This window comes from Phasianus colchicus, chromosome 1 (genome assembly GCF_987193195.1).
Source record: "Phasianus colchicus chromosome 1, bPhaCol1.hap1.1, whole genome shotgun sequence".
Classification (NCBI taxonomy): Eukaryota; Metazoa; Chordata; class Aves; order Galliformes; family Phasianidae; genus Phasianus; species Phasianus colchicus.
The window spans coordinates 61,745,320-61,772,485 of record NC_143436.1 but is presented as its reverse complement, the minus strand read 5'-3'; the positions used below and the strand labels follow the sequence as shown (position 1 = coordinate 61,772,485).

At 48.9% G+C, this 27,166-nt stretch overlaps 2 protein-coding genes across 4 annotated transcripts in view; one reads left to right on the top strand and one right to left on the bottom strand.

Moving 5' to 3' along the window:
- Window positions 1-27,166, top strand: part of CACNA2D4 (calcium voltage-gated channel auxiliary subunit alpha2delta 4) — a 111,008-nt gene that overhangs the window by 64,731 nt on the left and 19,111 nt on the right. The gene's annotated exons all lie outside the window — the stretch shown is intronic.
- LRTM2 (leucine rich repeat transmembrane protein 2) lies at window positions 2,872-26,011 on the bottom strand. Of its 3 annotated transcripts, none has more exons than XM_090145258.1 (5): window positions 25,373-26,011; window positions 15,644-15,774; window positions 14,133-14,291; window positions 9,161-9,751; window positions 2,872-7,053 (listed from the first exon to the last, which is right to left on the bottom strand). In XM_090145258.1, the coding sequence occupies exons 3-5, from the start codon at window positions 14,197-14,199 to the stop codon at window positions 6,599-6,601; spliced, it is 1,113 nt and encodes a 370-aa protein (XP_090001384.1). In that variant the 5' UTR covers window positions 14,200-14,291; window positions 15,644-15,774; window positions 25,373-26,011; the 3' UTR covers window positions 2,872-6,598. The 3 variants fall into 3 exon arrangements, with proteins under 3 accessions (XP_090001384.1, XP_090001389.1, XP_090001377.1); XM_090145263.1 differs by lacking the exon at window positions 25,373-26,011 and adding an exon at window positions 16,242-17,470; XM_090145251.1 differs by lacking the exon at window positions 25,373-26,011 and adding an exon at window positions 15,856-16,207.

The window sequence follows — 27,166 nt, the reverse complement described above, 5'->3', positions numbered from 1 at the left end:
ATTGTGAGACATGGGTAGGTGTAGGGAAAGGTGATATTTACTATTGTATTGCCAACAATGCAGGGCACAGATTTTAATGGAGTGTGAAGAGTGTGCTTCTATGAGGAGGAAAAATGGAAAACAATGCAACGCATGTCTATGGTATTGTTCCAAATCAGAGCAAATGCTTTATCACAAAAATGAACTTAATGAAAATCTGCTTATTTTACCAAAGAAAGAAGCCTGAGAGATGATTTGATTGGTGTATAAAGTACCTTCAAAGTAAGAGATGCTGGTTACAAAAAGTTTGATTTTTGATCTACCAGGGAGAAGCGTAACAAAAACCTATGATGGGAAACTAAATTCAATCAGATTCAAGTAAGATATTAAGTATGAACGCTAATAGTGAGTGTGAATAGTTACTCTGGTAAGGTACCAAGGAAAGCGAGGAGATTTTGTCATTTCTTGAATATTTTTCAAATCAAAGGTTTGCCTTTCTGGAAAATTCACCTGAACTGCATGCAAACACACTGTTGGACTTTCTACAAGATAACTTCTTTATTTTCTGTTTCATAAGCTAAACACATTGAGCTCTTTAAGCCTTTCACAGTAAGGCATTTTCTGCCACCTTCAAATAACGTTTGTGGTTCTTTCCTGCACACTTTCCCATAGCGTGCAATACACAGAAGGTCAGACTAGATGATCTAAAGTCCCCTCTGGCCTTTATACTCTCTGAATCTCTGCCTCTGTGAATTCATTAATGCTTGCAAGCTCCCGGAGAGCTGCCAAAGGCAAGCACTATAGAAATGCAAAGCATTGTTGTTACTCTGGATATTTCCCTTGAGCTTTATGCAGAGCTGGGTGAATATCTCAGTGTATAGTCCATGCGTTTTTTCTCAAACGAAATACCTGCATTTGCCACTCTTTCTGTACCCTTTACATGTTCACTTTCTGCAGATGTTCTTAACAAGCAAGTCTATTCCTGAGTTAGAACACAGGAAAAACAAACATGAAGGGCCAGATCTTGACCTAGTGCTCTGAGCAAAGAGCGGCACGTCGTTGTCCTGGCTCAGAAGCTCCACACAAGACAGGTTGTTATTCTGAGCAGCATGCTTTGCTTTCTCCTTTGCTCCAGGTGCCCTACACATGGCCTCTGCCTGGCTGCAACACAGTGCTACTAGAGGAAGGAGAGGTCTGGCCTCTTGGTTGCTTCTCTCCTACCCTCTTAAAGGAGAAAAGCTGTGAGGATGCTGCCTTGCCCCGCCTTTCTAGGGCTGCTGCTGTTGTTAGAAGCTTCCCAGAATGACACAGGAAATCTTTTGTTCACTTTCACCTTGTACTCTTCAAGGAATGCTTATTCTTTGCTTGTATCACACAGAGAGGGCTTTTTGGTCCTCACAAATACCATGCTAGGACTTGCGCCTATCTAATAAGAACATGGAAGGTGATCCCTATCAGTACCAACAAGTGCTCTGCAAGGCTGCAGAGTGAGCTGCCTATGAACAAAATACTGAGGAGGTATTGTATTTTATATAGGCATATGCATAATTGCATGTTAATATATAGAATTATATGTCTGTGTGAATAGGTATGTATAGGGAGCAAATACATTTGCCAAACAAAAGATAATCAAATTGCAGAAAATCATAGGCTGCTCCCAGGTGATCTATGAACCAAAAGAGCCGAGAGTCATCAGATGAGTGTGTTGGCTTTGCTTTATTTTCAGTTCTACATTTCTGATTATTATATGAACTGCTTTGTAGTACCTCTGCGTGCTCCTTACCTACATGGCAAAATTAGATTAAACTATGCGTCATGGACACAACAGTGTTGAACAACAGTGGTGATTCTCTCACAGCACATACTTTTTCAGCAGAAGAGATGCCTCGGCTGTTATCTTGATTCTACTTACAGTTTCTCTTTGAAGGTCAGGCTGAGCCTAACAGTATGACTGAATATAACAGTGCAGGTATGGTGGCACAGTGGTTTGCTTGTGGCGGGGTTTAACACTTTTTGTGATTCCACGTGCCACACAATTATCTTTTTCTCATGGGGAGAGTATGTGATGAACTGTGTATACGTAGCACTGGGAGTGGAGAAGTAGGGAATTTAAACATCTTAGCTGCGTGTGATAAACCTCGCTAGTGAACAGCTGGTAGAGAGACTCATCTAGCTCCGAGGGTGACAGCTTGTGTACTTGGGGGGTGCAATAGGATTAGATAGAGATTTCCATTCATTTTAAAATAACCTTGCTCAGGAGAGGCAGAAATCTGGAGATGCAGCAACCCACAGCTCACTGTTTGTTACAGTAAGTTTCATTGAATGTTATGCTCTAATTTAAAAAAAAAGAAAAAAGGCTTTTGGAATCAAATTTGACCTGAATATAACTCCATTGGCTTCTGCGTTCTTACACTAGGGATTAATTTGGCCCTTTCTACTTTTATGTAATGAGCTGATTGCCACAGTATCTTATCCTTGTTACACAATCGCCCTTGCCTGGCTGTGTCCCTGGAGCTGCCTCTGTTTGTTTCCAGATCCAGGGTCTCACCTTGACTGCCTGCGTATTCAGTCCTCCAGCCTCACCCTGACTGCAGGCAGATGCTTGCCAAGGGCTTATGCTCATAGTATTTGCATGTGTGCATGTATGTGCATGATCACTCCAAGTTCAAACAGTATGTATAGGAAAGCATATGCAGATAGGGAAATTCAGAGGTTTTTTTTGTTTAGCTGATTGCATCCCTGCAGTGTTTCCCTTATCAGTGAATAGAGGAGGGGGAAAGTTGCTATCAGAGATCTCATTTAAACAAGAAGGAGCATAGGAAAATACATTCTTTATTATTCTTCTGTAACAACAAGCCAGAAATATAATATACCTTTAAAAATTTTCTGTCTCATGCCAAAGAAACCTCCATTCAGTCGTTTTAGAAAATCTTGTTGCTCTCCCTCAAACAGTAACAAAAAGAAAAAGAAATTACACGTGCCATCTGTTCCCTGCAAGAAATATGCCTGCCTGTACCACAGGTGGGTGTGTGGGGTCAGGGGGCTGCAGGGAGCAGTTGGGATGTTTTTGGTGGGCCTGCCAGCCCATAAGGAAAGCATGGCTCTGCCTGTTGGTTGGACCTGCCTGCCCCAGAAGACCATTCCCTGAGGGCAGGTGCCTGCTCTTGGCATTGGTACCCCCGCCTGCAGCAGAGTGCATTTACTGGTGTTCCCCCATGCCTGCAGGGGGCACCAGGAGCCCCCACTCCACACACCAGAGGAACACTGCCTGGGCTTATAGGGAGCACTGGGGATCATTCTGTGCCTGGCATCCTGCAGGAGAGCATAATTTCTGACCCTGTTGGACACTGTGTTCCCTAGAGATGCTTGCTGACAGTGTGAGGGCTTTCCAGGTGTGCTTGAAAAGAGTAAGAGCCTGTTTGCCAGTAGTACAAGGAGGTAATTTCCCAGTGAACCCCATTACTCTGCTCTGCATGAAAGAGGACGGGTCCTTGTCCTTCCAAGTACGATATTTGCTTTCCAGCGGGACTCCCCATAGCATTCAGCCTTCATGTTTCTCAGCAACACTCTTTCCTCCCCTTTCCTGTCTTTCTCCTTGCTGGATTTCTAAACACAGCCGGTCCCTTGTCTAGGATTGAGATGAATCCAGAGTTTCTGCCTTATAACTGAAAACAAAGAGGAAAGGATGGGCAAGGTCATCATCAGCCCCACAACACGAAAGATAGAAAATGTTATTAGCAACAAATTAAAATTTGTCGGGACAGGAGGAGCTCACAGGGAAGGTGCAGAGAAAGGAGGATTTCCCCCTTCCCAAGCCCCTCCTCCCTCCTACTCATTTTGCCTCTAGTCTATCCCCCTAAAAACAATTTCACTCTCTCTCTCTTACTCACACACACACGCACACATACACACATATGTAGATCCCATTGGTTTTGTGCAATGTTTCACCATTATTTGATGCAAGTAAAATATAGATCTATAAATATACCACTCTGACTCAAGTCCCATTTCAAGTATGATTGCGGAGTCCAGTATGGTAAAGGGAAAAGTTCTCCTGAAAGGGAGATTGGGGGGGGATTTGGATCCAGCAGGCAGAGTCTAGTCCCGGCTTGCTGGGAATGTGGAGCAGCAGTAACACACATAAGGAGTCTGCAGTGCACCAGTTCTGCCCTTCAGAGCAGGCTATGGTTGCGGCAGATGGGATGGTTTGTGTGGCTGTACAGTGTGCATGGGAGAAGAGTCCTTCCTCCTCACATTTTGCCAGCCTCCCTCCTCCTCCTCATCTTCCTCACGAGCAGTGTGCTGAGAGTGGGAGTGTGATGTGTGCCCACGCTGGTGGGTGGACAGTTTTCTCCCAGTCCTTCTTCCAGGGTAGCCTGATCTTCTGCTTCCTGGAGAACATCCTCGTCTGTCCCATGCAGCCCTGTGTCATGCTTAGCATAGTCCAGAGCATCCTGTCTCTTTGCCTCTGGTGGCCCTGGGTAGACCAGAAGGAATTTTGCAAATCCAGGCTTTGATTGAAGACTTGTCATTGCATGCCCGTGGGTCAGTACAACCTGTCTGGGATCAGGGGGGGGGTGAGGAGCTGGTATGCATCATTCCCACGGGGACCTAGCAGCAGCGAGCAGGAGGGCTGTGAGATGTCTGAAGGCTTCGGGATCCAGCTGGAGCAGGAGGGAGAGGTGAGGTGCCCTGGCAGTGGCACCTGTAGTGCCTGCTGGCCTCTGAACACGGGTGACTCGCAAAGTACCCTGCCAAGCTGGGCTCACTGCCAGCTTGTTTCCTCATGGCAAGGATCACACCATCCACAGACACTGGATGCACGACCTCTGGTGTCATCTTCCTAGCCCAGGAATACCCACTGTGATGGGTTAGAGCAGGTTACCATGGCAATGTGTGCTCTCCCCTGGAGACAGCATTTTATCCACTTCCAGCAATACAAAATGAGTCCTTATGTTGAGTTTCCTTCATTTTTTCCTCTCTCGCTTTTTTTTTTTTCCTTCCCTGTCAGTTTGAAAAGAGCTGAGACTAATAAGAGGCACTGCAGTCTGAGGGCTTTAAAATCTGGTTGGGGGAAGACACTCTGCATGAGAGCAGCAGTGTGTGCAGTTGTGTATGGGCATGCTCACGCAGCTGTAGCTGTCAGTGAGCACAATGGTGATGGTGAGGTGAGCGTATGTGGGCCATGCTGTACACCATGCCAACTCCTTTTCAGGTTCTCCCACCTGTGCCACACTATGGTCTAGTTTTCAGCCTTTACCTTAAGACCCTCCAGAGTTGTGCCCCTCTCTCCAGTTGCCCAGATACATTGCTCTACTTTGCACACTGTGCTCTTCCCTCTGCTAGTAATGTCAGCTCTCAGGTTGTTTCTTTTTCTCCCCTTCAGCCCACATGACCCTATAGCAGCAATCACACTGCCTGGACTGGTAAGCCATGTTTTCCTCTTCCTGATGGCCCACATCTGCTCTGCCTACCAGACATTTCCAAATGGAGGCTTCATATCTTTGCTTTCTCCATCTATCAGAGAATATATAAAATGAATAACAGAACTTCCTTATTTTTCATGCTCTGCATTTGTTTCCACTGACTCATGCTGAAACCTTAATAATTCTGCCTCTCTCTGTCCTCTCCTCCCCATTTCCACCAGCTCCCTACTGTGGCTGAGAAGTTTGTTTAGCTCCTCAGTGGCAGAATTCATGTATTTTGTCCAAAGCAGAAGTTACTGCACACTGTTACAATAAGACTAAGCTGCAGTGGCTAGATGGATGCATGGCTGCATGCACAGGGCAGATCAGTATGTGCAAATGTGACGCTGGATACGCAGGCATAGTGTCTGCTTGTATGGAGCTGACCAGACTGTGTGTGTACGTTCAGATCACAGTGAGTCAGGAAGCATGTACAGGGGGATGGCTCTCTCTCTGTGCACCTATAATGGATGATGAGGCAACTGGCAGATAGGGTGCTGGCTGGGAGCAAGAAGAGGGACTTTGTGCTCTCTGGCAGCGTGTTAGAGTGATTTAGGTATCTTTCCACCTTTAAAAATGAGAAACGAAGCCTCTCTCTGACTGTTGTCACCCAGAAGGGGCCCTTGATCCCTTCTGATGCGCTCTTGGGCACACTGTGGGCAGCGAGTTACAGTCACACAGCAGCAGTGACCCTTCCAGTGAGGTGTGGACACTTCTGGTCATGCTCCTCCCACAGACTTTCATAGAGCTGCTCTCTCTGTTTCCAGACAGCTCTTGATGGGATACAAGACGACTCAGGACTGAGGCTGAGAGGATGACACAGGTTCCCAGAAGGTGCCAGCTGTCTCCACAGCAGGCATGCAAGGGAAGCTCTGTGCGTGGGCATGAGGCACAGCAAGCACTCGAGGTCTGACTCTACTTTATTTGTCTGGGCCCAAGGGTGAAAGGGCACAAATGGGCCTGGGGCAGAAGAACAGAAATTAGAGTCAGATGCCCTGACTCCCCAGAAGCATGTTGCACTGCTTGGGTGAGTGGAACAATAGCACAGTCTGTCTTTCTGTCTGGGAAGATGTGTATTTTGGGAGGACCCCATGCTTGCTTGACTGCTCTTAGGTACCTTTGTTCATTGCTGTCCCTTCCTTCCTACAAGAGTCTCATGCCACGGAAGAGATTTGTTTTTGCTCTTCATGTTCACCCTCTGTGTCACCCATGAGCGGTTGCCTCTTCTTCAGCTCCCGGTGATACTTGGCCATGAGGGAGGCATAGATGCAGCCATAAGCAGCCGCCACCACCATCATGATGCAAACAATGCCACAAACCACCCCTGCGATGATCACAGTGCCAATAGCCCGGCGTACACTCACAGGCCGGTATCGCTGTTTCTGAGGGCATCCCACGCTGGGCTCCACTTCTGGTTCTGGGCCCGATTTAGTTTTGGAGGGAGTCGGGCCTCCTTTTGTGCAGGGCGGGCCAGTATTGTCCAGCACAGTGGAGCTGTTCTCATCATCCAGCTGTGAGCAGTAGTTAAACATCTCCATGGGCACCATTCGCATATCCTTCCCTTTCAACTCCTTGGGCAGGGTGCATGCCAGCTGGTCGATTTTCCCACCTGTCCCAACAGAGATAACAGGAGTGAACCACAGCTTCATTCTGATGCAGAGCTATGACATAGCATCTAAGGACAACGGAACTAGATCCCCAGGTGAGATAAAGTTCCTCTGTCTCCATTCATACCTGACAAGGATTTGTCCTGCAGAAGTCAAGTGCAGCAGCATGATGGTTGGAGGACTGCTTCAGTATAGCTCTGAGGCCATACGGAATCACAGAATCATTAAGGTTGGAAAAGACCATTAAGGTCACCTAATCCAACCATCACCCATCCCCACTATGCCCTCTGACCATGTCCCCCAGTGCCATACCTGCACAGTTCTTTAACACCTCCAGGAGCAGTGACACCACCACCTCCCTGGCCAGCCTGTTCCAATCCCTCACAACTCTTTTTGAGAAGAAATTTTTCCTAATGTCCAACCTGAACCTCGCCTGGCCCAACTTAAGGCCAGTAGCTCTCATCTTAAATATAATCCAGTCCCTCATGTGTGAATGCATTACTGAGTAAGCAGAATATTCAGAGATCTTCTCCCTACCCCAAAATGCAGCCACAGTCTTGCACAGTACGTATCTAGAGTTCAGGGGTAAGACTGAAGCCAAGATGTGCTGCAGGCCTTCAAATGATTCCAGATCTGCAGCCTTCCGAAGGGTGGAGAGCAGCAGCAATGGCTGCACCTCCATGCACCAGGCAGGTGTGCACATGATATCCTTTAAAATGATTGTTCTGATTGATTTAGAGATGTTTTGCATGTCTTACCCCACCATCAAGGGAATGGCTTGAACCATGGCTGGGTAGGATACTTCTACCTAGATGGAATTTGACAGTAGGTCTCATGATGCTTGATATCTGTGTAGGTATCTTTAAGACCAAGATGTGAAAGCCCTCTGAAACCATCTATTAAGTCAGTCTCATGCTTTTTACTGAGTTATGTAAGTGTCAGCAGAATCATTTTAGAAAGGGGGAAATTAAAGAAAAAGATAGGGCCAGGCTCTATCTTCTCAAAATAACAGATACACAGTACCATCTTCTAACAACTAATCCATCTCCCCCTTATGGAAATAGTGACAGATGTTGAAACAAATGCTTGAGTGAGTTTGGGCAATTTCTTTTTTGGGGAAAAAAAAACAAAAACAACAACAAACAAACAAAACGAAAACCTCCGTGTGCTTTTTATGGCCTGTGTCATACATATGAGAGTCAAACAAAACAAAAAAAAAGAGAAAAGTGGCACTCATATGCTTGTTTGATTCTGCTCACACAAATGCATCTTTCAGACTGCAGTCTAGCCATAGGCATAGATAATCTCTTTGCAGCATGGCTGTGATCAGCAGGGATGTGACAGCTGACTGCTGCTACCCACATGATTTGAGACCCTTTCCTGCTCATTGGCTGCAGTGACAGAAGGTCAGGCCTTCAATCGTCATTCCTGTAAGATGTGCCATTTTGCTGTGAGTCGCAGGTCCTGAAATTATCCGTCAGAATTCCTGCAGCGTGATACAGACCTTTCTAGCCTCCAAGGATAAGCTGTAAATACAAACTTGTCAAAAAAATACTAATTTTGAAATAATGATTTAGGGACTGACTTATTAATCCAAGTCTTTGGATTTGCCAATATTAGTTGTAATATTTTCCAAAACAACACTGTTCCCATGGTTCTTTTGCTGAAAGCAGACTCAATGCTTCACAGCCAAATACAGCCTGTAGTTCTCCCAGCCTAAGGAGAAGTCCTGGACTGTTGTTTTCAGTTGAAAAGCATTTCTTCTCTTTAGGCACAAAGGGTTAGGGGAACTTATAACCCTAAAGTTTTGAAGTTATTTGAGAAAAGTACCTTCCTCTCAAAGAAAAAAAAGTCATCTTAGGGGTTCAAAACAAAATGAGGAACTAGGGAGCCTGAGGCTGCAGAGGATTCTCAAGCCTGGCAGCATTACTTTATGAAGGTGCAGCAGCGTTATGCTGTCAGTCAGCTTTATCACACTGTACTCTTGCTCCTTGGCTAAGATCCAGAATTTAGGTTGTTCTGATCTGCCAGCTGTGTCTGCTTGCTTTTCCTCCCTTCTCGTGGCAAACTAACACCTGCCCGCTCCTCTCCCTCTGCGCAAGCACCTACCTCGATAGGAGAACCACTCCATCCAGTGCTTGAAATCCCGCAGGTTGCAGTCGCATTCCCAGGGGTTGTCCCCAACCTGGAGCTGCTGCAGGCTGGTTAGAGGCTCAAAGGTCACCCTGTCCAGGCTCTGCAAGCGGTTCGACCTGAGCGAGAGGGAGCGGAGAGCAGGCAGGTCATCAAAGATGCCCGAGGGTATCTGGGCCAGGCCGTTAATGGACAGATCCAGCTGGCGCAGCAGGGCCGTGTGCTGCAGAAGGTCCTTGTCCAAGGCCCGGATGCTGTTGTTCCTCAGCTGGAGCTCTGTGAGGTTCCCCAGGTCGCTGAAGATGTTCTGTGGGAGCTGATCCAAGAAGTTGTTGGATAGATCCAGCCTCTGCAGGGCAGAGAGATTGGAAAACACTGGTCCCGGCAGAATGCTGAGTTTGTTGTTGAGAAAGAGGAAGGTCCTGGTGTTTGTGGGGATGTCTGAGGGGATGGAAGAGAGGCCCAAGCCACTACAATCCACTTCCAGGATACCACTGTTACACTTGCAGGAGGAAGGGCAGGCAAAGAAGGACTCTGCAGCACACAGCGACAGCCAGCAGCCAAGCACTGGGAGGTGGAAAGCAAGGGAGAGGGAAGAGAAAATGCATGTTTTAGAACAGTGCTTACCCATCCTCAGCCAGCACCACTCTGTACACAGCTACAGCCCAGTATGGCCCTCACAAGGGTACTCCTCACCATAGTGCCCCAAGGAAAAGGAGCTTCCTCACAGACAGATCCTCCTGCTGCTGGCCTGCACCCTGCTAGCATGAGTTTCTAGTAAGCCTTTATTTAATTAGCAAGCAAATAAATATCCTTCCAGTTTCACAGGACATTGTGTCACAGAATTTTAGGGTTGGAAGGGACCTCTAGAGATCATCGAGTCCAATCCCCAGTGATCCCAGATGACTTTGCTGCCAGAGAAGTCAGGAGAGAAAGGAACAGAGAGCTGTAGGAGAGGTTACCTCTGATAAAGGACAGCTATTTCAAAATGTCAGAGCTGAGAGAGGGAAGTCAGTGGAATATATTTAAGAAGCTCTATTTTTTAAAGAAGTAAGCATGTTAATAAAAAGCTTTTAAGGAAAATCAAAACAAAACAACCTACATCTCAATTTTACTCTTACAGTTTGTGTCATGGTCTTTATGACATCAGACTCAAGTCCAAGTTAGTCTCTAAATCAGCTTATCATTTGCTCTCCATATCTACAGCATATTGTGCTGGCCTTGTGGAAAGACTTTCTTATGAATTAGATTAACTTACAAAGGGATGACCAAAGAAAGCTATTAGCAACTAACAATGAGATACTAAGCCAGCAGGCACTTTGTATGTGCCATTGCTCTCAGAATAGTTTCTGAGTCCCACAGCAACAGCCCCACAAGCATCTCTAACCAAAATTACTCATAGGAGTAGATGAGGAACAAATTCCAGCCTTGTAATTGAAGAAAGGATGTTAGAAAAAAGGGTTAGCACACACACTCTTCTACTCAAAGGTAAGGTTAGATATTCCACAAGACAGCATTTTTTAGAGCTGTTCTGGATCCTGTTCCAGTAATGGATTCAGATCCTGTGAGAAGCGTCAGGGCTGTAGTTGTCACCCCTTTCTGGGAGCCAATGACTTTTAAAACTCTCATTTCTGTGACAAGGAAGCATCAGCAACAGGAAAGCAAGCTTTGTGCCTCCTGTCGTTAGAGGAGTGGGAGTTATGTTTAAGCAGACTGTGTAAAACATTTGCATCCTTCATCCCAATTCCTTTTGTGGAGTTGAGATTAATTGCTTCAGTGTGGGAAGCAAATTCAGCTCCCTTGCTTTTTTTAAGGTGATGAGTTTGAGCATTTGACTAAAACTGAAATAAGTTTGTCTCTGCATTATGCCCTATCACTTTGCGTCAGAGAAGTCACTTGGGCCTGGTAGTCTTTAGCAATGAATGGTAGCAAAAATTGATGCATTTGTTGTCTTGTTATTCTTTCCTGGGTTGAAAACTGTGCCCTGCCTGCATTCCCTCTTCTTCATCAAACAATCAGCAAGTATTTTATTTTTTGTCCCAAGGGGAATTCTGAAGAGACTGTCACAGGAGAGGTAGCTGGTGGACGCCCAGGTTGAGGAGAAGCTCTGTTTGGGACAGGTCTGCAGACAGGTCTGCTTCACCTCTCTTCCCTCATGCCACTGTTTCCAGAGTTTAGTCAGTCCCCATTTCCCATTTTTTGTATCAACTCGGCTTCTGTCAGTGATGCTGCCTTCATACTTGAGTCCTGTCACCCTGTGTCAGTTCTTTTTGTGTTCCCGGTGATCCTTTTGAGAATTGGCATATTTTTGGACTGACAGCCTAAGGAGAAATGCACAGTTTGGATGCTAAGCTATATAACTTTATTAAGGACCAGGGAATAGGTGTTCTGAGAGAATCTCTCTGCTCTTTTTTTTTTTTTTTTAATCCATCCTTTCACAATTCCTTCAAGAATTTTTCTTTTTGCTCTACAATTGAGATCTCAGGTGTACACCAGCCCAAGCCATGCCAGCCTGCTCTTTTAATGACAATTATAGAACATTACAGTAAGGTATAGGCGAGATCTTTACCCTGAGCGCCTCTGTGCTTTCTTATCATGCAAAGGTTGGGGTCAACAGCAGATATTGACATGAAAGCAGATCATAGCCTGTGAACTGGCACAGTGCAGGTACTGCCTGGCTGGGTGATATTTAATTCCATTCAGAATACATCACTCTCTTGTTGTAGGAAGAGAATTAAAAGAATGAGAACTAGAATGAGGAAGGGAGAGAGCCATGAGTCACTCGAGTGACCCTGTCTTTTCCTGGATGCTTAACAAAAGTACACTATTAATAATAGATTGACAGCTGTGATGATGAGATAACTCTTAGCTTCTTTGTATACTGAGAAAGGCAAGAGCAGACTGTGTAAAGCTATACAGGTAGCCTTCTGTTTGGGGCTTATCTCCCCAAACACCTACCCACTGTTGGCTCCCAACCACCTGCCTGTGGGGTGCTGACTGTGGTGGATAGGAACATAATCTCAGGCAGCTGGCTGTGGTTGTTCAGGAAATGCACTTATCCCCAGTTTCTGCAGCCATCTAGGATGTGCCAAAAATGTCTGTTATTATCCATATTCTGCTTTGTTCCAACACCCCTGCCATGGGCAGGGCTGCCACCCAGCAGCTCAGGCTGCCCAGGGCCCCATCCAACCTGGCCCTGAGTGCCTCCAGGGATGGGGCATCACAGCTTCTCTGGGCAACTATGCCATGGCCTCACCGCCCTCTGAGTAAACAATTTTCTCCTAATATCTAATCCAAATTTTCCCTTTTTTGATTTAAAACCCTTCTCACTTGTTATATTGCTATCAGACAGTATTAAAAGTTGGTCTCCCTTCCTTCAAGTACTGGAAGGCCACAGTGAGGTATCCCTGGAGCCTTCTCTTCTTCAAGCTGCTAAAAAAGCCCAACTCCTTCAATTTTTTTTTCATAGAAGAGGTGTTCCAGCCCTCTGATCATCTTCATGGCCCTTCTCTGAGCCCATCAGCTCCATCTTTTTTTGTGCTGGAGGCCCCAGGCCTGGGCACAGTACTGCAGATGGAGCCTTATAAGAGCAGAGGTGAGGGGGACAATCCCTCCCATTCCCTGCTTGCCTCCCCTCTGTTGATGCAGCCCAGGATACTGTTGGCCTTCCAGGCTATAAGTGCACACTGCTGGCTCATGTCCAGCTTTTTATCCACCAGAACAACAGGTGGGCCCAACTTTTCAAACCTGTCCATATCTCTTTGGATGGCATCCCTTCCTTCGGTTGCATCAAATGTACCTCTCAGCCTGGTTTCATCATTTCCTTGGAAACACTGTACTAAAATCACAGGGAAGAGAAAGTCTGATTTCATTTTCAGTCCTTGCAAGAGATGCATCCACTAAGATGTGAGCGGAGACCAAGAAATGGCTACAATACAGCTTTACAGGGAAGAGAGGGAAGCAATAGGCAGAACCTGAAACTCTCTTCCAGCCCTGCAGTAGGATGAGCAGCATGTGTTTTTGTGTTAGGTGAAGATGAAGTTACTTTGTGAGGTGTTTGGTGACTCGTGTAGGTGGCAGAAAGCTGATCCAGGAATATCAGATTAAGTCAAGATTCAGTAGTATTCATTGTAAATAATTCATATGGCATTCTAGTCTGTGAGGATGGATTACAAAAATGCCTGCTTTTTGGAGAAAGAAATAATTCCCTCAGCTTCTTACAGTGGCTGTCCCAAATTCAATCAGGAGGGCAAGCAGAAGGGAAACCACGGGCCTGGGTATGCAGCAGTGACAGGCACTCCCTAATGTCCCCAGGAGCTTCTCTGCAACACAGGAACACCCCCTGAAGCCCCACATCACTCTGACAGTTCTGCTCTGCACTCAGGGGTGCTGCAGCAGATGCCTCTGTCCACTAGGAAGATGCAGATGCTGAACTTTTACAATTCAATTTGAAAGATATTTTCTTTATTTATTCTTTGATTTTCACTGCATCTGGCAGTGCCCAGTAGGAGAATTCTGCATTTGCATCCTGTATTCCCTTCTAAATTCTGTCATGACTTCTGTCATGGGGAGCTGGGAGCTGTGCTCGGCAGCCTACATACAAAGCCCTGCCACAGCGAGGAGGCTGCAGCTTACAGGATGCTGATCTGAGGAGCGTTCGGGTGGATCTGTGTGCGGTGGTATCTGTCTTGCTGTTTCTCACCTGTCAGGCCCACTGGAATTCAGAAGCAATCATCACACACTGTCCCACTTTAAGCCCATCTTCAGCTTTAGAGTCTCGCTCTCCCTCCCAGCTAGCCTGGCCTCTAAAGGAATCAGGAATTAGTTCAAACATCTCCATTCTTAGCTGTCCCTCTCCCCTATTCTTAACCCTGCTGCGACCTATTTTCTTCCCACTCCCTTGACAAAGAGGATCATCGTACTGAGTACCTGAGTAGGCATTACTTACGGCAAGCCTCCTGCCACCTCATGAGGGACCTGCTCCTCCACCGGTGGCCGGCACTCATAGGCAGCATCTTTGTCCTTTCCAGCGCGCCTTCACATCCACCAGCCAGCCTGGCGCTCGGCCCCAGGGTGCAGAGTGACCTCCAAGCCTGCCCACCCGCTCCTGGTGGGGAGAGCAGAGCAGAGTGGGTGGGATTCAGTTCCTGGCCACAGGACGTAGGGCTGGACTCACTGCTATCCTTTCCCCTCCCCAGCTAGAGTTTTGCCTTTCGGGCACCAGCTCTGCTTCAGAGGAGAGATGGAGGATGTTGCAGGAGGCACAGCATGATGAGGGCGTGACAAGAATTCACCTTTACCCTCTCACTACAGAAATAAGGCCTGATTCTCATAGGTGCCAAAGAGACAAGCCTGTGCTCGAGCAGCCTGCTGCAGCAGCTCCGTGAGCCTGACATTCAAGGTCATCCTGATGCATGGCTGAGGTGACTCTGCCAGGACAGCTCCCTGCCACTTGCCGTTTTGCCGGCTGCAGCCACCTGTGCATCCCCAGTGCACACTAGAGCTCACGGAGCCGCCGAGAGACAGCCAAGCAGCTTCTCTCCTCCCTCCCCACCCCCCCCCCCCCATCTTCCCCACCAGCGCGTCCTTTCTGTTTCAAGGTAAAATGGATGTGGTGCCTAGAGCAGGGCTGGGCAGTGTGGGGATCTCACTGCAGTGACTGCGGGAGCTGAGGAGCCTCCGAGGGGAAGGGAGGGCCTGGGGCGGGGGAGACTGAGTGGGAGTGTTGAAAAGAAAGGAATTACGGCTTAATTAGAAGAAGGAAAAATGCTCAGTCTAATTAGAAACCCAAAGACCATAAACTCTCCCCTGACAATAGTGACTGACAACAGGTCCCCCCTTTCCTCCTGCTTCCCTCTTGGATAGCTGCGGGCAGGAACAAGGGGAACACCGCAGACCCCCCCGACCCCAGGTGCTCTCTGACATGCCCCCCACAGTCACAACATCACTCAAATGGATGCATTTCTACCAGGGCACAGAGCAAACTACCCCCATGCCCCTGAGAGGCTCTGACAGCCTCCATGGTTATATTTCAGCTGGGCGCTGTGCTCCCTCTGGGACACTCTCCCCATGCACGTGCCCTCCCTCAGGCTCCCGTGATGGATTTATTCTGGACAGGAATGTAAACCACCGGGAAACATTTAAATCAGCATCTTGGTGAGAAAGACAAGCAGGCTCAGTGCCTGGTCTCACGCATTTTGCAAGGCTGCTCCGCTCATTTACCGAATGCACCAGCTAGATGCAGACCTCTCACAGCACCAAAACCAACCCACTTCAGCCCACTGCAGCCCCCCAGCAACACACGGAGCTAGGGTTGCCTTCCTGCAATCCCTGCTGGAGGAGAAGCCTCAAAAAGGAGACTTCCAGCCTCCCCTGTGCCAATGGCTGTGTCCTGAATGCCACCGCAAAGCCTCCCATCTCCGGGAGCAGTGAGGATGATGAAAAGCCGCCAGCACTTACCTGGAGGGGCTCTGCCCACAGCCACTTCCACCTGGCTCCCTGGGCACCGCACGGATGCTGCCGCTTCCTTCCCTCTCCCTCTGTGACTTTCACTCCCGGCAGCAGGCTTTCCGTGTGCTCTATTTAACTCCCTACAGCACAGGAATAAACGGCAGAGTTAAGCTGACAGCCACAGAGCCTTATCTGGCTGCCGGATAGTGGGAGCCGCTCACTTCCAAATCCTGTTGCCGACTGATCGCGTCCTTGCTTTCAGCATCGTTCAGGGGCTGCCTGCCACGCTCTGTCTTTCCCTCTTCTCCACCTTCACTCCATCTAACTTTGTCTGGGTTATAGATAGCTCTGTTCCTTGCGCTCTTGCCTTTTGGCTCTGTTTTGTAACACCCCATCTGTATCAGCTGGCTTAGCTCCAAGCAGGGGGGCTAGGCTTTGGGAAAAAAAAACCAACAAACCCAGCTTGCTTGGGTGCTTCATGACACCGCGATCCCTCTCAGCCCAGGCCCCCTCTCCATCCCAGGGCTGGGGTTTCCCCCTGCCTGCTGCTCCATTCCACCACACCAACCCCAGGCGATGCCGAGGGGCTGATAGCAGCACTGCATACCCGAGATTGGTGACAGAGTCAGGGTTTGTACCCCTGGTCCCTTCTGCTCTGGATGGCAATGTCCAGCTCCCACACCCATCCCTGGTACCTCACAGGCGTCTCTTCCTATGAGACAGTGCCAGGGCTCGAGCACCGAGTGCAGGGTGGGAGGAGCAGCAGTGTATAAATAAGCCCTCTCCCTATGTTTAGAATTTATTGCAGTGCATAGTGATTAACACCTGTTCAGGCTTTAATGCTGTCTCCTGTGCTGCAACATGCACAAAGATGGAGGTACCTCGATAAACCCATGATTATTTTCAAAGCATGTCACATAAACACAGTACTCCCTGCCCTTTGCGCATTCAGACACGTTTCTAAGATTTAAAAGCAAATACCATCATATGCTTATGCAGACATAGTTGCTAATCTAGCTTGCATTTACAAATATGTCCATAGAGCTGGGCTTGCACATGTACTTGGGACTCTTCTGTGACCCATATTCATGTCATCCGTGCCTTGCATGAAACTGCCTACTTCTCCCAGCACAGCATCTGTTCAGAGGGCAGAGCATGCGATTTGGAATAGGTAGGGGTTCCTGAATGCCTAACTGAGAGGGCCAATGAGCTTCTGCATTTCTCCTTTGAAGTCACATGTCTATGGTAAATGCAGCACTGGGAACTTCATGGTCCCGGAACAACCTGGGACCAGCCTGCACCTCCGGGCTCCCCAGGACTTTACCAGAGCTGTCTGGCTGCTCTCAGCCTTATAGCCAGGGACTTATCCAGCAGTGACAACTATGCCAGACCCAGGAGCTCCCCAGCCTATGAGGAGAGGCACAGTGCCATCCATTCTGAACTGACACAGGATTGACTGGGAGTTTAGTGATGGTATACACGGCTGCAGCTCCGAACGAAGATACCCAAAGGCTCTACAGACCCAACGTTAATCTTTCTCCCAGGATTACTGGATGAGTCCTTCACCCTGGAACAACCTGTCAGCCAATTCCCCTCTGCTTCATGGGACACAGTGTCCAGAGCTTCCTTCCACATGCTTGGAGCTGAATCTCTTCTCCAGATTCTGGAGGAATGAACAGCGGAGCCTGCAGGGCTGATGACCTTTGCTTCTTGCCATTTGGTATAGGAGAGTAAAGCGCAACTTTTTTTAGTTTCAGCTCAAAGCAGCAGAACGGAATCATCCATTTCTTGCCGTGGGCTCCAGAGGCCAAAAATACACTGAGCTGAAGTGCCACTTGGACATTTGGCCTGCTGTCAGACTTCCCAGAGGACTCTAATGAGGATTCCCCTAATTAGCTTAACCAGGGAACTTTACTGCTGGGGGGGGTGCTGGGGACATTTGTAATGACTCTCCAGTGCTTGCCAGGGCATAAAAGGTACAGCAGGAACTGTCACTGTCCGGTGCTTCCTTCTCCCTGCCCAGATACCAGGCATGTTTGCAGTATCACTCCAAAGCCCTGGCTTTGCTAAGCAGGATCCTAAGGAGCACACTGTGATGGTGACGGGGGCTTCTGTTGACTGCTTTAGTATCTTCCCGATTCAGCTTCACGAATGACTTTTAGCATGACAGTAGGTGTTGCTGCTGTTATTTTGTACTTAATGAACCCCAGAAACAAAGCTGTGGTCAGAGCCAGTAGGTAGGTAGACAGAACTCTCCCATCTTCCTGCAAGGACACAAAGGCTATAGAGACAAGTAGTTGTCCCAGCACATCACTGGGATGAGCTGCGGTCACAAGCAAGGCTCACAGCCTCTGTCTCAGATTCTACCTCCTTGTCCTTCGTACTAACCCAAGCTTGGACCATGGCTTGCAGATCAGACTCCTCTCACAGACTGGCTTACTAGCACTGGCAGGGCATGTTGGTGACCTATATTATAAAAGGGTAGGTTACAGAGGCTATGACAGATGCCAGTGATAAATTACCAGAATGCAAGCAGACGTTCATCCCTCCCCCACGCTCTCCCTGATGAATGATGGCAAAGTCCCTTCCCAGTGCTGAATTGCTTTAGGCTTTATCAGAAAAACAGCAGGGCAAGGGAGGGCATGGGGTACACTTTTAGAGAAGATTATCTTCCCCCTCCCCTTTTACTGTTGCTTTTAGGTTTTGTGTTTTATTACTGTTGCCCACAATGAAGGGGTACCCTAGAGCCCAATGATTAAAGCATGCTGTCCTGTGTCTCTTCCTCCACCAGTACTTGGAGGATGAGAGTCTGTACACAGAAGGAAGGGAGACACATCAGCCATGTCATCTGATTGCAGCAACTGAAAGTTCGTTAAGCAGCTTTGTTGATGAGTCCTAGTGGGGAGCTGCACTTTTCTGCAGTACCACAAGTGATTTTAGGATGGACTGTATATGATGCCCATTCTTGATCCCTCAACCGACCTGGGTCAGTTCAGCAGTGAGTTCACACTGAAACTCATTGTCTCAGCAGCAGCTCCTCATTTATTGTTTATTTGGATTGCAAAAGCACCCAGACTTGGCAGCCAAGCTCAGCACCACAACAGAAATATAGTGTGTCACTGCCCCAGTGTGCCTATAAGCTAAATAGCTGGGGGCTTCATTTCCAACACTTGCTGATTTATTAACATAAGTGTTCAGGATTCATTAGTGTTGTACTGTCACACTCGATGGAAAGCACATTTTAAATTCACACTAGAAACCCAGCTGCACAAGAAACGGTGCCATCTGATTTGCAGCAATCGATCACAGCAAAGCACAACACCTCATACAGAAAGCTGTAAAGTAAGTAGTAAGCATGCAAAACCTGCTCTGTTGTAAGGGAATCTGCCACATTCCTGACTTAGTGTGAATAAACCTCACCCTATTCACTGGGATGTGGTGAGGTCAGAAATCTTCTGATCTTTGAGATGACAGTGTGTATGCACCTCTGAAATGCAAATGTGATTGTTGTTAAACAAACATTTCCTCTCCAAAGGCTACCAAGGAAGGTCAGTTTTATTCTCATTTTATGGAGGGGAAAACCATCTTAGAGGTTGCAATGGCTGCTGAGTTTGGCTGTTGGAGTTTCAGCAGTCCAGCTCTTGGTACTCTATCGTGGTCCCACATCAATTCCCAGCTCAGGATTTTTAAAGCTGCCAAGTGCAGTGATTGCTCAGAACTGCATGGACTTGTGGATGCTCTTCTGCACTGCAGAAGCGTGTGGGGCTTATCAAAGTTACACAGAACCATCTGAGAAAGCACAGAGCATCCCGAGGGGAGCCAGGGGACAGCATGAGTGGGGAAGACCCAGATTGCAGTGAAGAATTGGAATTCCTTAGGAGTCTGTGGAAGCAGGTGGGGAGACCGGGATATCCAACACAAGAGTGACAGGAAAGTCCCAGCACAGCAAGAGTGTGGCATATGGAGGAGGCCCGGAGCAGCAGCAGGAGGAGAGCTGAGGGGGCAGCTGGCAGGAAGAAATCCAGCCATGTGTGTGCCAGCATCTTCTCTGAGCGCGACAGACCACGTGCATGCTTCCTTCAGCAGAGCGCGGGCGATGTGCAGGGAAGCGGGTGAGGAGTGGGAGAGGGGCTCAGCAGAGAGACACGTGAGCTGGCCTCCCAGTTTTCCTCTTTCTTTTTTTTTTTTTTTTTTGCTTTAAAACATGTATTTTGTTCTTCTCGCACTGTTGGCAAAAATTGATAACCAAGTGAGATGTGGAGGGGGGTTCTGCCTGAAGACTGAGATAACATTTTCTGATCCAGCTGGGAACAGTTGGCTGTGGGTGGTGGCTTGTCACCAGCTCTGCCAGTTCTAATCCAGATCCCAGTTTTTCTCTCAGCTGTGAAGAGCGTTCTCTACAACTTTAATTTCCTGCAGGGGTTAATCCCGTGGTCAGTAATAGCTCAGACCCCTAATCCTCCCACTCAGCCCTTAGCAGAAGGACTGCAGCCTCTCCCAGCTCAGCAGATTGGAGGGGGGCCCAGTTTGGCTTCTGGTTCCAATTCTGTACCTCGCAGGTGTCCTTCAGCTTGCTGGCATTTAGAGCATTGCACTCCCTTCTGCCAAGCCTGAGGATGGGTGGTGGGTGGGTGGTTTACCCCTCGGAGAGCCTCCAGGAGAGAAGGCAGCTCAGTGGGAGAATCCCAGCGCTGTGCTGCTCATCTCCCTCCCCACCCTACACCACACACAGATACCTTCCACGTTTCTCACTTGGATGGTACTCTGAAATTGAAATTAATCCTTACTTGGTTTTATTCTGCTTGTGTTCAAGAAAAAGAATTTGGGCCCGTGTTTGAGAAGGATTCTCAGGGGGCTCAGAAATCTCAATATGATCAAGTCCTTTCCTTAGGTCTCTCATTAGGGGCAAAGGATGCAGTAAGTCTGTACCAGAGAAGTTGCCAGCCTGTCTGAAATGAAAGATGTATTTACATGCTCAGAGTATGAAATGGAGGTACATCAATTTAGCAGCCAGATAGGAAAATGCAAGTTTCATTATCAACCCTTCACAGTTCTGTCTCTGGGCAGATGGACATCTGTCAAATAGTACAGCCAGACAGCCAAGTCAGTGGGCCTCCAGATCAGCTCCAAGAAACCTGCTACATCTTATCTGGACCAAGGTACTTCAGTCGTAAGCCTTTCTACCTGTACTTCCCAGCCAGTACAGTCAGATGAGGTTCGGCAAGCCTGGGTGATGCCATACATACAGAGCATCCCACATCTCCTTATCTGCAACAACTCTTATCTGCAGTAGCCCAGGAACTGCTTTTGCCTTTTTTCACAGTCTACATTCTGAAATTGGTCAGGCCCCAAGCTCACTAACCTTCCTAGTGCTTGCCTCACTACTTTTGCTTCTGGGAGCTGAGATACCGCATGGTGAAGCAGCCAGAGTGATAGAAGATCGCTGCCACCCAAGCTGCTGAGTGTCACTCCCACTTTTCCTCCCATAGCACCCTGTCTGTATGTCCATGGCTGCAGTCCTTTAGAGTCAGTCCATGAGCTGCAAGGACAGTAGCTTCCTGCTCAGTGGTTAGAGAGAGAGGAGAGAGAGGGGGCAGCAAACACAGTGGGGTGAGGAAAGGAGTTCACTGCTGTCTCACTTTACAAGCTCATGCCCCTGGAGTATTCCTAGGGGCAGGGATCAACCAGGCATGATGATCGGTGGGGCAGAGCATGAGATGCCAGCAGTAAAAATCCTCTCTGTTCTTACTGTAAGGGGATCGGCGACCCAGCACACACACAGCTTCTGGCAAACCTCCCAAGGAACGGCTGGCTCTCATTGTTCACACATGATGCGTTTATACTGAACTCTGAAGGAGACCTTTTGCTGATTTCTTTCTCTGCCTTAGTGAGTTGCATGGATCTGTTTCACTTGGTTGCCACTGTGGCCCCAGTACTGTGGTGTTGCCTGTTAGAGTGACCTGGAACTCTTCTTCCCCATCATCCCCCATCATTCTCCCAGAGCATCCAGAAGGGATGTCCCTGCAAAGTCATCACAAACTGCACAGGGTCTGAGGATACTTGAGGATCACTGGGATACGCTTACACTCTTTACATGGTGGGAACATTGCCCACAGCTCAAGACATGGTGACAGCTATCAGAACCCAGAGGTCCACCTCCTCGTATGCTTGTGGGCCTGCACATAGAGCACAGCCCCATGCTGCTGGGGCTGGAGGATGTCTTAGGTCTGAGGTGAATTTAGTTTTTTGGAAGACCTGCAACTACAGAACAGATAAGGGCACGGCAACATTCACATCCCATCCAAATCATTGGATGCAGGGCAGGTCCCAACTCAGACCCTCTGTCCTCATATGGGCACCTCACAGCAAAACCTCAGCTTTGTGGAGTGGCCAAAGGGAGCTTCCCAATTTCCTCACAGCAAGGAGGGGCACGGCAGCAGGGCCTGACCTCAGGCTGCAGCCTTTGCTTGGAGTTCAGGAATGGATGATCCCGGTGTGAATTTGGGTCTCAGATTGTCCTGGGATGGCTGTGAGGCACTGCTCTGTACAGATCCCTAAAAGAAGGTTATGGTGAGGTGGGGGTCAGCCTCTTCTCCCAGGTAACAGCAACAGGACAAGAGGGATGGACTGAAGTTATGCCAGGGGAGGTTCAGGCTGCATATTAGGAAACATTTCTTCTTTGAAAGAGTGATAATGCATTGTCACAGGCTACCCAGGGAGGTGGTGGAGTCACCATCCCTGGAGGTGTTCAAGGACCGTGTGGATGTGGCACTGAGGGACGTGGTCAATGAGCTGGCAGTTGGACTAGATGAGATTAGAGGTCTTTTATAACCTGAATGATTCTATGATTCTATGATTCAGTGTATAATTACCATTATATGTGTCTTGTTTTCCTATTCATAAAAAAGTCAAGAAACTTATTTTCATTTTTTAAAAAAGGCCATATGAAAGAATATGCCACATGGTTTGCAAAGCCAGTACCTAAATGAGTTAATTATCTGCACAGACTTTATTCAGCCATTCATACAAATATGCATGACAACATAGCCTTTGCCACCCCAGCAGGTACTCTTGCTTTTTTTTCACAGGGCTCTGTGCCAAACTCTGTACAAACAACACATGGTACTCAGGCTAACAATGAAGATGTTGTAATAAATAAGGCTATTTTTATATGGACAGCTCAAGATATTAAACTGCAGTTTTGGCAACTGGCCACAGTCTGTACATTCTTGATTTTGTGGGTACCCCACACAAGACCCTAGGGGCCATTTTGCAGAACTGCTGAGTATTCACAGCTGTTTTCTGAAATGCTGGCAGCGTAGCCAGCAAACTGGTACAGTCTGAAGGAATTAGTGGCACTGGGAGCCAAGACGCCCCAGGATCCAGTCCTGCACCTGCTGCTACTTCCCTGCCTATTAGCTAAGGGGAAATGTTTGTCTCCCTTTCGACAGCAAGCAAATAACCATTCTCATGCGTCATCAACAGCTTAAATTCTCTACTGTCAGTGAGGCAGCTACAGCAGGGAAAGTCTTCAGAACACCTCATGACAATGCATGATGATATATTGCCTGAAAGGCTGGGATGTCAGCAGTAAACAAACAAAAGAGGCACATGCTTAGCCGTACCAAAAAAATAACAGTCTCCTGCTTCCCTCCTCGAGCACCATCAGTGCAGCTCTTGAGCGAGGCAGCCTTGTGAGCATGCAGGGAGATGGTACCAGGGGCTGCAGCCCAGTGTAGACAACATGCTGCTCTGAATGCTGATATCTCCTAGTTTTCAAGTGCTTGTTTTAGCAATGTGAATAAAACTATATTTTATGCAAACCCATAACTCGCAGGTGAAGCAACCCTCCCTTTGGTCCATCCGACATGCATTTGAACTGGTATATAGAAATGCATCTCGGTTTTAGCATTCCCTAAGACACACGGAGCATTCTTGCTAGCCAGCACTTCAGTACAGCCACTGCAGGAATAAGGTGTGCCTTGGGAGGTGTTTTTTGCAGCAAGGACACGAGTAGCCTGGGACACTAATCCCAGTTCCTTCCCACTGACAGCTAGAGCACATGTGGTTGGTGTGGCATTTTGGAGCATTACCCAGCTGCCAGGAGCATCCCAGTATGGTCATCTGAATTACTGCTTGAGCCACCCAGAGCTGGGACAGATGTCAAGCACTGTGAGCAGCTGCTTGTAACCAAACATGGCAAGTGAGGGAAACTCAATCAGCAACAGGCGGGTGCAGATCAGTCACTGCAGACCTGCCCAGACTCTCAGCTCCAGGTCTTCCCGTGGCCTGCTGCTGCTGCTGCCCTCCCTGCTGTGCTGGAATCACACTTCTGCTTTCTGGAGAGCTCAGCAAATCCTTTGCATTGGGGTTGGAAGAGCCAGAAGAGGGGCAGGGAAATGGAGATACCCAGGCTGAGTGCACCTTGCTAGCATGTGGCATTCACTTTGCTGGAGGCAAGGGTAAAGCCATAATCCAGTATAAAAATTATGTAAGAGGACTTCCCCCTTTCTCCTTGCAAACTGCCCCTCTGCTGAGGATTTACCATAATTCCTCCGAGTGGACAAGATACGCCACAGAGCCTGTGCTGATGTCTGATGGGGAGACAACTCCCTCAAGCCTTTTGCTCATGTGGAATAATTCCCTCGCAAATGTTGTTTGCCCACAGCGGTTAGAGAGAGATCCTCCCCCTGAAATGGGCCCAAGTGACAAAGCTCAGAAGAAAAATGCCCCGTGATCCCAGAACGGCACCCCGCCTCCTCCCTGCCAGAACGTCCTCTGCTCTGTGACAGGTCCCTCTGAGCCTCCCAGGGCTATCTTCCAGGGTTCCTTTCCCTGCGTGGTGCCCCACTCCTGCCACAACAGCTCTTCCTTTCTCCTGCCATCCTCTGGCAGATCTGCGCCTCGAATTCTACTTGTCCGCACCTGGCCCACACCTGAGGCCAGCATATTTGGTCCCCCCCAGTGATACTAACTGTGGTCCTGAGGCATAGTTCTTCTGCCACAGCCTCTGTCCAGCACAGCAGAGGCATTAGCTCACACGTCTCTCTTGCTTAGGGTGAGAGGCGGTGGCAGCAGTGTGCTGGGCAGGCAGTGAGAGGAGGGGGCAGGATGCCCTGTGCACCATGTGTGTGTGCACGTGTCGGTTCACGCATCCATATGCACACATACGTGCACGCTACCACTCACACATAGTCTTCCCACCACAAGCAAAATCTGTTGGAGGCTTCAGCTCATTTTAGACTCAATTCTCTCCCCCTTTTTTCCCAAGCAGAGCTGCTCTCAGAGGCAACACTAGGAAATTCTGTAAAGTTCCCCCATGCTGTATTTTTGCCCTTTTCTCCTTAAAGTTCAGAATCACGGGCTCAGCCTGCTGGATACAGCTTGGTATTTATTTTTGGGTACACTGATGGTAGGGCAGCCTCCACCTCATGTCAGCAGGCATGTCCCTGAGCTCTGCCTGTGGAGTTGTACATGCATACACACATGCACCCACATGTATGCACAGCATCCCAAAGCACGTTTGCTGAACGCTGGATCTGGCACCTACCCAGTGCTGGTCTGGGAGAAGGTGCATCCAGTTTCCCACACCGAACTGGGCTAAAATCAGCACCGCTGCCCTTCAGCGTCGCGTTAACGACTCTGTGGCCCTCCCCAGGGAGGTTGGTTCCAAGAGGCAGCCCCACCGATCTCATATAGGCTGGGGAGGACGCGCGGCGGGGAGACGGCTCTACTTACAAGGACAGACGCTCCTCTGAGACACGGGGCTTTTCCAGCGCACCCTGGGCAATCCCAAAGCAAATCCAGCAGAACGTGCCTTGTCGCCCAGCAATCTCACGGAGAGCTCTAGTTGGCACGGGCTCGGTGGCCAGAAGGCCAGGTGGCCGCACCACACGTGGGGCTGAGGAGCCGCGCACTCAGCGGGCAGCGTGGGGAGCGAGCTGTAATCTCCTGAGAGCAATAAATAGAGGGAGGGAGAGCGAGCGGGAGGCGAGAGAGGCTGAGCGCAGGGCTGAGGGTACATCGGCAGCGGCAGCACGGGGACGCGCACCCGTGGTGCCGAGGCATCACTCAGCCGGTGGGCAGGGTCCGATCCGGATCAGCTGGAGGAAGGGACACGGGGGCTTTCCATCTCTCAGCCTATCCTGGGGGAAGAACCGTCGCTCGCCTTCAGCCTCACCATCTTCCTCCTGCCCCCTCGCTCCTTTCCCTCTCCCAGTAAAAGGGGCCAAGGGGGGCAAGGAGGTGCCAGCTTGGGGGTGAGGCAGATTGATGCGAGTCGAGAGGCTGCAAGAGGAGCTCTGAGCCGGGCTGCCTCTTCCCCGCCTCCTCTCGATGTGATGGCTGATCACAATGAGCCGGGGAGAAAGCAGGCGAAGGGACACCCGCTGTGTTGGCTGTGTATCCTATGGGGATAAGACACCCAGTGGGGGGGACACCAAGAGGATCGGAGCGAGACCCCCTTCCATCAGCACTGCGGAATGCAGGGTGTGTGGCACAGGGATTTCACCAGGCATAGCTGGGTGCATCCCTGCCACTGTCACCCCTCCGGGATGGAGCATGTCCCGGCCTCTGCTCCTGGGGGGGGGGGGGGTTAGGGAAAACTTGACAGGGGGACAGAATGATTATAATGAGGGGAATGGTGAAAGAGGGGAGCACTGACACCAACAGTGTGAGCCCCTGGATTGGGGGAGTGGTGGGGAGCACAGGTCAGACAGGATGGCACTCTGTTTCTAGTGGGTGGCAGCCCTGCCCATGGCAGGGGGCTGGATGGGTTCAAGGTCCCATCCAATACAAGCTGTTCTATGGTTCATTCTATGATTCTAAGTTGTACTTTCCCCTGCTCACCATGCCTGTTGGTGAAGGGGCATGGGAGGGACCAAAACCCAAGCCCCTGCCTGTCCCAGGCATCTCACTGTGCTCCCACATCCATCCTGCCAAAGCCAACCCCTTCTTGTTGGGAGCTCCAGCAGCTAATGTTTGCCAGGCTTTGCTGATCCACTTCTGTGTGATTTTGGCTTTTTGCTATTTTCAATGTGTCTTAAAGTTTTTAAATAAATTTTTTAGCGGATTTTCTCAGACCTAATGGGGCAGCTCCTCTTCTGGCTTGGAAGTGGAGAATGGGAATATTTCAGAGATAGGGAGCAGGGAATACAGTGGGAAATAAAGGCTGCCCAGGCACATTCTTTCATTGGAAGCACAGTTTTTATTTAAGCATCAGAGCGGCCACCATGAAAACAGGTTCTGAATGGCAAGGTACATCTTGATAAGCGGTCCCCAGGATGTAATCTCACAACTCTTTGTGGCGCCTCTTTGTGACGCGGCAGGCCAGAGAATTAAACCTTGAGAAAAGCTCCTTATGAGAGCAGCATATGGATAATCAAAGAGACAGGCTGGAGAAGGCAGACAGAACGAGAGACGGCAGAGGATGAGCTAATGAGGCAGACATGCTCGGTGAAGGAAGGAGCAGGTGGAGGGGAGGCTGTTCTCTCCGCACTGAACCAAGAAGCTGGTAGCAGCGGGTGCTGGCCG